At 37.9% G+C, this 7,943-nt stretch overlaps 2 protein-coding genes across 2 annotated transcripts; one reads left to right on the top strand and one right to left on the bottom strand.

The window, feature by feature from the left end:
- The first annotated feature begins 7 nt into the window (after positions 1-7).
- Positions 8-4,225, top strand: gskip (gsk3b interacting protein). The gene is made up of 3 exons (XM_018690134.2): positions 8-99; positions 2,612-2,857; positions 2,965-4,225. Exons 2-3 carry the CDS (start codon positions 2,615-2,617, stop codon positions 3,121-3,123), a joined length of 402 nt encoding a protein of 133 aa, XP_018545650.1. The 5' UTR covers positions 8-99; positions 2,612-2,614; the 3' UTR covers positions 3,124-4,225.
- Positions 4,226-4,568: 343 nt separating this feature from the next.
- LOC108892529 (NPC intracellular cholesterol transporter 2) lies at positions 4,569-7,760 on the bottom strand. Its single transcript, XM_018690133.2, has 5 exons — positions 7,609-7,760; positions 7,249-7,352; positions 5,903-6,010; positions 5,614-5,786; positions 4,569-5,003 (listed from the first exon to the last, which is right to left on the bottom strand). The coding sequence occupies exons 2-5, from the start codon at positions 7,328-7,330 to the stop codon at positions 4,917-4,919; spliced, it is 450 nt and encodes a 149-aa protein (XP_018545649.1). The 5' UTR covers positions 7,331-7,352; positions 7,609-7,760; the 3' UTR covers positions 4,569-4,916.
- Between the last annotated feature and the right edge of the window lie 183 nt (positions 7,761-7,943).

The raw sequence follows: 7,943 nt of genomic DNA, 5'->3' as shown, positions 1-7,943 counted from the left end.
CTCTAAGGTTCGTTGACGCTCGTTTGACTCAACCTTATCCAAAGAGCCCAGAGTGGGCTGGAAGCTTCCACAAGCCGGAAGAGCACAACCAGCGAGGAGGTGAGAAAAATGAACGCAGTTTGGTTAGAAAGGATTTTTATAACATATTCAGGCCTAAAGTGATTATTGCCTTGAATGTTATGTTAGATGTCTTTTTAAAATACAAACAAAGTGATTGAAATATGTCTATGGTCTACAGAGCGGTCGAATATTTTGCTATCATCAAAAAGAGCAGTGACTTAGCTGTTAGTTCTTCCAGACTTTACTCCAAAATATAGCAAATGTTTGCCATTTGAGTCAGCTATCAGTCTATATAACTATATAAATTAGCGGATATAAACATTTGCATGAAACCCATACATTGATTGAATACTAATTTATGATGTCTATAATGACAGTGACCAGACTTATTTTGCCTCAGCTAGCTAAGAGGGCTGCTAAGAGTCCTCAAGATGTCGCTGTGATATCGATGCTTTTAATCGTATAAATAAACAGGTAACCCCCATAAACGTTATAACACGGGCTGTGAAAAGTAATACATGTGTAATACTGGCAGCGGTGGAAAGAAACTAAGTATGTTTAATGCTGCATTTCAGTTCAAAGTTGAGGTACTTGAGTATTTCATTTCACGCTACTGTATTTTTTTTTTTTTAGATCAGACTAATCAGCTCTGCCTCGACTAAAAATAAGGGTGAAATGTCATATGCACATTATTGCAACAGTAATAATAATCTAGTAATACAGTAACAATATAAAACTTTTTCTACACCGAATCATTTTACTTTAGATATTTACAGTTAAACCAGTGTGATTTACTGATGATAGTTCTGTGCTTTAACTTTGAAAGCACCGCTTTTACTTGAGATTGAGTATTTTCCATTGTGGTGTCGCTGCTTTTACCCAAGTAAAGAATCTAAATAAGCCCTTCACTTCTGAATGAAGCAGCACCAGTAGTTTTACAACCATTTTCTTATCTGTCGATGTGTTGATTAGTCCAACACAGCATTAAGGGTTCAGTCTAGACAACTTAAGAAATGGCAAATGTCCACAAGATGTTTTGCCAAAGGTCTTGGCTTGCGCCAGATTGTTCAGCAGCCAAAAGAAAAGAAAAGAAAAAATAAATAATTCATCTATTGATATATCTAATTCTAAGCTGCCTAATCTAAATGAATGAATGAATGAAAATGATTCCAGTGGGATCTTGTAGTCGTCCTGTCTGGAGCCCTTGGTGGTGATGCCTGTGATGATTTAATATACAGTTTCAACGGAACAAATCATAATGATACCTTCTCCTTTAAAAATGACTCATCTACTTTACCTGTAACATCCAACAAGGCTGAGGGGCCAGATTAAGTGAAGGTTGCTGTGTGTTTTTACAGTCGATAGTTTTGTTAACAAGGGCTCATTGCCAATAAAGGCATCCAGCCAACAGAATGAATGATGACGAAGCCAGAGGCAGAGCAACAGGCTACAGCTGACATGTTGGAAAAAAGCTCTTACAGGCTTGCACAACGTAATGCTCCTTGACATAAATGGGAAACAAATGCACTGGAGCACAAATAGTGGTAATAGTGGTCAGTAACTCATAATGATAAAGTGAAAAAAATTATTAAAAATCAAACTGAAATCTCTCACTTACAAAAGTATTCACACCCTTAATCCACTTTACTTTATAGAAGCCACTTTGGCAGCAATTAGAGCTTTGAGTCTTCCTGGGTAAGTCTCCACAAGCTTTACACACCTGGATTTGGACAGTTTCTTCCTGGCAGATCCTCTCAAGCGCTGTCAGACTGGATGAGGGGTGTCAGTGAACCAGGGACTAAGTGGGGTTTAAATCTGGGCTTTCGGTGCCCTAACAAATTATAACTAAACCAAGTAGGAGCCAACTAAACCAGTTTGGAAGAAGAAAGTGTCTCTGAAAGTTTTCCCACTCAGTCTGTGTTGAATATTTACTGTATAATTGGCTGGGAAATTCCCATTTCCTGTATCTCTTTGTCACTTGTGTAATGTTGTCTTTGTTAAAACATCTATATTTAGTTTAGGAAGTTAATGAACTATTAAAGTGGGTTCAACATGGTCATTAAGTTTCTCCAAAACCAGTTTAACTCTTCTGCATATCATCAGCCACTCACAGGATTTTACATATTAAAAATAATCCACTTTGCACTTTAAAAAAAGAATTCTTAGAACAGTCAGATGCACGAGTGTTTCACTTCTGCTTCGAACACAGATTGTTGTGATGCTATCACTGCATCACAAAAGACTGCAGCTGAGTCAACCCCTTACAGTGCTGCTGACTGTCACGTTTATGACTAGTGTTATAGATGTAGTTTAAAGGACTTTCATTTGATGAGTCAGTATAGATATTTAACAGGATAGCTTGTTGCCATGACAGTAAAGAACAGCTTGTTCTGACACCTCCTAGTTATCTGCAGGGTTAGTGGAGTGAACTTGTTGATGTGGAGAACTCTTTTTTTTTTTTTGCCATTGTGGCATTCAGCAAATTTTAATAGGGCACAGTAAAACCTGAGCTCTAGCTGAGTCTGTCAGTCATGTTGTTGTTCTGTTATAGGGGATGGAGATAGACTGCCAGCCCGAGGAGTCCATTGTCTCTTCATTTGATGAGGACTGTGTTGAGCTTGGCGACGTCAAAGACATGAGACTGGAGGCAGAAGCAGTGGTCAATGACGTACTCTTTGCCGTCACAGAAATGCACGTGTCACAAAGTCTCAACAGCGCGTCAGACGTGGCTTATATAAATGTGGAAACAAGAGAGGGAAATCGGTATTGTCTGGAGCTCACAGAGGCAGGACTGAGGGTAAGACGTGAAGAGTGAAACACAACGGTTTCTTGTTTAAGTACTAATTGTAAAGATTCAAAACCATGCAAAGTTTTCAAATAAAGCTCTCATTTTTACCCAAACAGGTGGTGGGCTACGCTTTCGATCAAGTGGATGAGGATCTGAGCAACCAGTATCATGAGACTGTTTACTCGCTTCTGGACACACTGAGTCCGGGTTACAGAGAAGCCTTTGGGAATGCTTTGCTCCAGCGGTTGGAGAGGCTGAAGCAAAACGGACGATAAAAAAATAAGGGGAGGGGGACCAAGATGCTGCATAAAGTTGTACAAGTGAAACAGGGGCTGACGATATGGGTGTGTTTGGATATGAGCCAATAATAACCAAGTCTGGTCAAATATTATAGCCTATTCTGTGACATTCACCCGCCTAGCTACCACTACAATAAGGGGTATCCTGCCCTATCAACTTTGCTTTGTTTCCAAGTTTCATATCATTGACTGAGTCCAGGTTTGATACTTAATGGTTTTGTGACTGGTAGGGATTGGCTGTATGGGATCTGTCGCAACAGCGTGTTGTTGACTTATAACTGTGGAAAGATTTTCCAGCTTCCACATGTTACATATTTGTAACTGTGCACATTGTTTAAGAATCCTGCACCTTTTTGTACTCGTTGAGATGATCTGAGAAAGAAGCAGCAAGTTGTGTTGATAGTAATTCATTTTCCCGCTCTGCCCTGCTTGCACTAAAGCTGTGACCTAATGACTGATGTCTGCTCAAATATACTCAACTACTCTCATTAAGCAGGTGTCTCAGTGAAATAGCCAAAGCTACATTCTCTCTGTGTAACTCATATATTGCCTTAATGACTGATTTTTGGTTGAAAAAAAATTAACCCATTACTTACATTTTGCTATTTTTGTGTTGCAAGAGATAATATTTTGTGGGGCTGTCAATTCACATAGATAACTAGGTCAGAAACAAACTTATTTGAAAGTTCTGGACTATAAACTGACACTGTATTCAGTATTGTCAAGTTAATCGTGTATGGGATATTTTTCTTCCCCCTCCATACTGCAGTGCATTGCATCTGAAACTTGCATTCCAAACTTGTGCTGTAAAAGTAAAGAAGCTTTGCTTGTGGAGGTTTAAGTATGTATTTCTTTTGTTGTGGTTTTGTCCTCAAACATTTGTTCATTTTTTGTCATGACGCACAGCATTTCATCTCCAGAGCTGCTTTAAGTTGATGTTGATTTACTGTACAGGTGACCTGGTTATGATCCCACTTCAGTCTTATGAAATCTACTTTAAGAAAACTTGCTCCCTTTGCATTCATACTGTTATTCCTTGCTGCTGGCCTTTGCTCAGACCAATAAAATCTCAGAAGTATGTCAAGACTTCTTTTTTTCCCCAGTGAATGTTATATTACTGCCACTCAGTCAGTGAATGCATCATCGGCCTCTGAGGGACACAATATCATAGGCACACATCAACTGACAAGTGCTTTAGTAGAATCTAAAAACTGCTGTAACAGCCCTTTTTAGCCTTAAATTTTAGTAAAAATGTGCTTCATCAACTAAAACACTCATTGAGGTCAGAGTCACACATAGTGCAACTTGGGTACACATTAGGTTTCTTTATTAGAATTTTTTCCCCCCCCCACCCCACCCCCCCACATGGTCAGTATGAAATATTACAAAAGTTTTAGTAAAGAAAAAGTCTAGTGCGCATCTTTTCCGACTACACAGCAGCCAGTAAGCCAAGACATTTGCATCGTAGTGGAATGTAGCTGAGCCAAGTTCATTGACACAAACATTAACCGCATTATTTCACATCCACAGCTCTTAATTGACTGTTTAGTAGATCACAAAGAAAAAAAAAAACAACATTTTTTATTGTTCTAGTAGGATTTAAGATGTGTGTGTGCAGCAAAGTCTTGCAAACCAGTGAGAGACATACATCTTAAAATCAATTTGTGAATGAATAAAATGAAATCTTTAGAATCATTAACACTCTTTAGGTTTTACTCAAAGCTGAATCCCTTTTAAAAAAAACATTTATCTGAGGTATTGTTGTACATTTAGCTCACAATCTGGACTGGGAAACAGATGCAGAAAAAGTCTTTGTTGTTGTCGTCTCTCAGTTCCCACTCCACAACCAGCTTTATCTAGAAATACAGAAAAGGAGTAGGAGTAGTTAATGAGCAAGGTATGAAATGTTTCTCTAATATTAAAAAAAAAAAAAAAAAAAAAAAAAAAAAAAAAAAAAACATCCGTTTAACCAACATCTCTGGGAGAGGAAAAAACTTCCACCTCAAACAAGGAAGAAGAACTTCCAATTTAAACACCAAAAACAAACAGGCATAAATGACAAAACATCAAGCATCAGAGACAAAATATTTTAGCATGTAACAGACAGTTCTTTGCAAGTCCAAGAGCATTACATGTGGCTCAAACTCAATTACCTGTACTCAGTTACTATAAAACAACAAAGTAACTACTAATACCTATCAACTCATGAATGAAATGAGCATAGCAAGTATATAGATGGATAGATAAACTTTTTTGCTCATTGTTAGGACTTGCTAATACAGCGCAGCTACCTTTTGTAGGACTGGAGATACAAAAAAAAATAATAAATAAATAAAAAAAAAAAATTTGCAGACTCACAATAATTATACTTAATAATTTGGTTATATTAAAATAAAATTTAAAAAAACAACAAGAAAAAAAAAAAGTCTGTCCTTTATGTTCCTTTATGTCACATGTAGTACTTACTGCAGGATACTCAGACTTCACAGGTAGAGAGTTGAGATAGTGGTAGTTCTGCTGCTTCTGAATAGGACACTGGATTCCAGACTTGCAGCCGTCTTCCACAGGAATGGGGAAGGGGACAGGGACTCCAGCAATAATACCATGAACTAATGCTTTGCTCGTCTGGCTCTCCACAGCTGCAGAAAGATAAAACATGACATCATGAGTTTAAAAACACAAAATCAGAAACATTTATGCAGTGACTCTTGGGAGACATTTCTTAAAAAAAAAACAAAAAAAACAGTCCACTCACCACTGTTGAATGTCACATTGACACTGTAGGACTGTCCTTTATGTAGCTGGCAGGGCTGAGTGGCACAAGGGCTAATGTCCACCATGGCCACTTTGCCAGAAGTGGAGCCTGCAGGAAAACAAAATAAAGTTTTAAAAAAGCAAAAAGGGACAGGCTCTTTAAAAAAAAAAAAAGGTAGACTTTCAAAAGGGAACTGCTACTATCTCGTGTTAAATGTTCCTCATTTTCATTAGAAGTGACCAACACATTACAAACAGTATTTGTATTTCGACAAGGACTGCATGATTAAGCGTTTTGGTTTGTTCAAAGTATGCTTTACAAACATAAAAGGAGATGAGGTATATGACCTTTAGGATCATCGTCTTTCTCTGCTCAGTGGAAAGAACAGTTACCTCATGATTTGTTTAAAGACAAATCTTTCGCTTTAGACTAAACACTGGTGTAAAACGTCTTAATTTCAGAATCAACTCCTTCAGCATACACACTCTCAGTGTACTTGCACACAATTCCAAAAACAATTGTAAAAGAAAATACAGACTTCTAACTAAACCAACAATCAACAAATTTAGTCTGATTGGACTCGTCTTTATGTACTGAAATATGTGAAGCTCAAACATGTGGTCCAAAGTTATCTGAAAGTAATCTGTGAGATTATTCCGAGTGGATTATCACACTAACCACACATTTTCTGTATTCATTGAATGACCTCATTTCAAAAGGTATTTGACCCAATCCAACTTGAAACTTACTTATTATGGCTGTATAGTTTCGGTTAGAACAGAAAGTTAAATCAACAGCCATGCAACTGATTGCAGACTAGTTCATTTTAGTTGTCATGAGAAACACTATTCTGCTGCTTAATTTCCTGTGTGGCTGTGAAGGAAGATGGGCACGTGATTGAGTTTTTAATGTGTAAGTGCATATGACGTGTTCTGAGCAATCCCTGTGGCATTTGTATGTCCAGGTGTGAAGTGTACATCAGTCAGTTAGTGGAAAGAGCCCATGCTGACGTCCATGTTGATTGCCAATTAAAGTAATAAAAGGAAAAAAACATCTTCCCCATTTTAAGGATTTTCTGTTTCTCTAATCTATATTATTTCAATTAGAATCTCTTGACTAGACTATGGTCTCTGGTAAAATGTGATGAATTATTTTCATTTTTTTCTGATATTTTATAGTATTAGAACAAGTAAGGTTAATCATTGGACTTCTTCGTGGTCTCAGATTAAGGAAACAAAAACACTTCTTCAAAAAATATTAAAAGGCAACGATTCTCCGGTTAGGATACACCAGAGAGAGAGGTAAATCTTCACAGGAGCTCAGGTGAAACTTCAGATGAAACTTACCGCAGTCTTTGTATTTCACTGGCTCCGCACAGGTGAATCCCATCAAGCAGAGCGAAACGATCAAAGCAATGCGGACATCCATGTTTCTTCCTTTTTCTGTGACTCTAAAATGAGGAAATATGAATGACGCAACGGATAACGCTAAGTAAACTTTATCAGACCACTCTGCCTCAGAGCAGTCAGTCAACGGTTTTAAATCATATGACTTCTTGTTTGCTTCTCCAAATGTCCCGAGTGAAGAAATGATGATAAAGTTTAACACAAACGAGAAACACTCTTCGAACTACAGGCAATGTGACAAACAACACAACCACGATGACTCTTCAAATTAATATAACACAAAGAATGAACAAACTGTACCTTCGCAGTGCTTCAGTCGGCGTCCGAAGTGAAAATGCTCGTTGTTTGCCACTCTTTATTTCCCTGTATCACGAGATACAAGTAACGCCTATTTATAATCATATGATGTTTTTGTCGCCCAAAATTTAGCCTGTTAGGAAACCCCGTCAGCATAAATCTCCCGCCTCCTGCACTGTAATTGGCAAGTCAGAGTCTCAAGCACAACAGGAAACCAATTACCTGTGAACTTAAAGTCAATGTACGTATTTGATGGGTGGGTCTTGTTGGGGTTGAATATATGCTGAGCGAGGTGTGCCTGACAGGTAAAACTAAGGTACGAAAGTCCCAACAATCAA

Source organism: Lates calcarifer, linkage group LG19 (assembly GCF_001640805.2).
Source record: "Lates calcarifer isolate ASB-BC8 linkage group LG19, TLL_Latcal_v3, whole genome shotgun sequence".
Lineage (NCBI taxonomy): Eukaryota > Metazoa > Chordata > Actinopteri > Centropomidae > Lates > Lates calcarifer.
Note: the sequence above shows the minus strand (reverse complement) of the source record. Positions and strands in the feature narration are given on the sequence as shown.

What these genes read in the sequence shown, in the direction of transcription:
- gskip (XM_018690134.2), top strand. Translation starts at nt 2,615, where the DNA reads ATGGAGATAGACTGCCAGCCCGAGGAGTCCATTGTCTCTTCATTTGAT. An exon ending in TCACAGAGGCAGGACTGAGG is followed by an intron (nt 2,858 to 2,964) that starts GTAAGACGTGAA and finishes TTACCCAAACAG; the next exon opens with GTGGTGGGCTACGCTTTCGA.
- LOC108892529 (XM_018690133.2), bottom strand. Translation starts at nt 7,330, where the DNA reads ATGGATGTCCGCATTGCTTTGATCGTTTCGCTCTGCTTGATGGGATTC. An exon ending in CAATGTGACATTCAACAGTG is followed by an intron (nt 5,787 to 5,902) that starts GTGAGTGGACTG and finishes ATCTTTCTGCAG; the next exon opens with CTGTGGAGAGCCAGACGAGC. An exon ending in TGAAGTCTGAGTATCCTGCA is followed by an intron (nt 5,004 to 5,613) that starts GTAAGTACTACA and finishes CTGTATTTCTAG; the next exon opens with ATAAAGCTGGTTGTGGAGTG.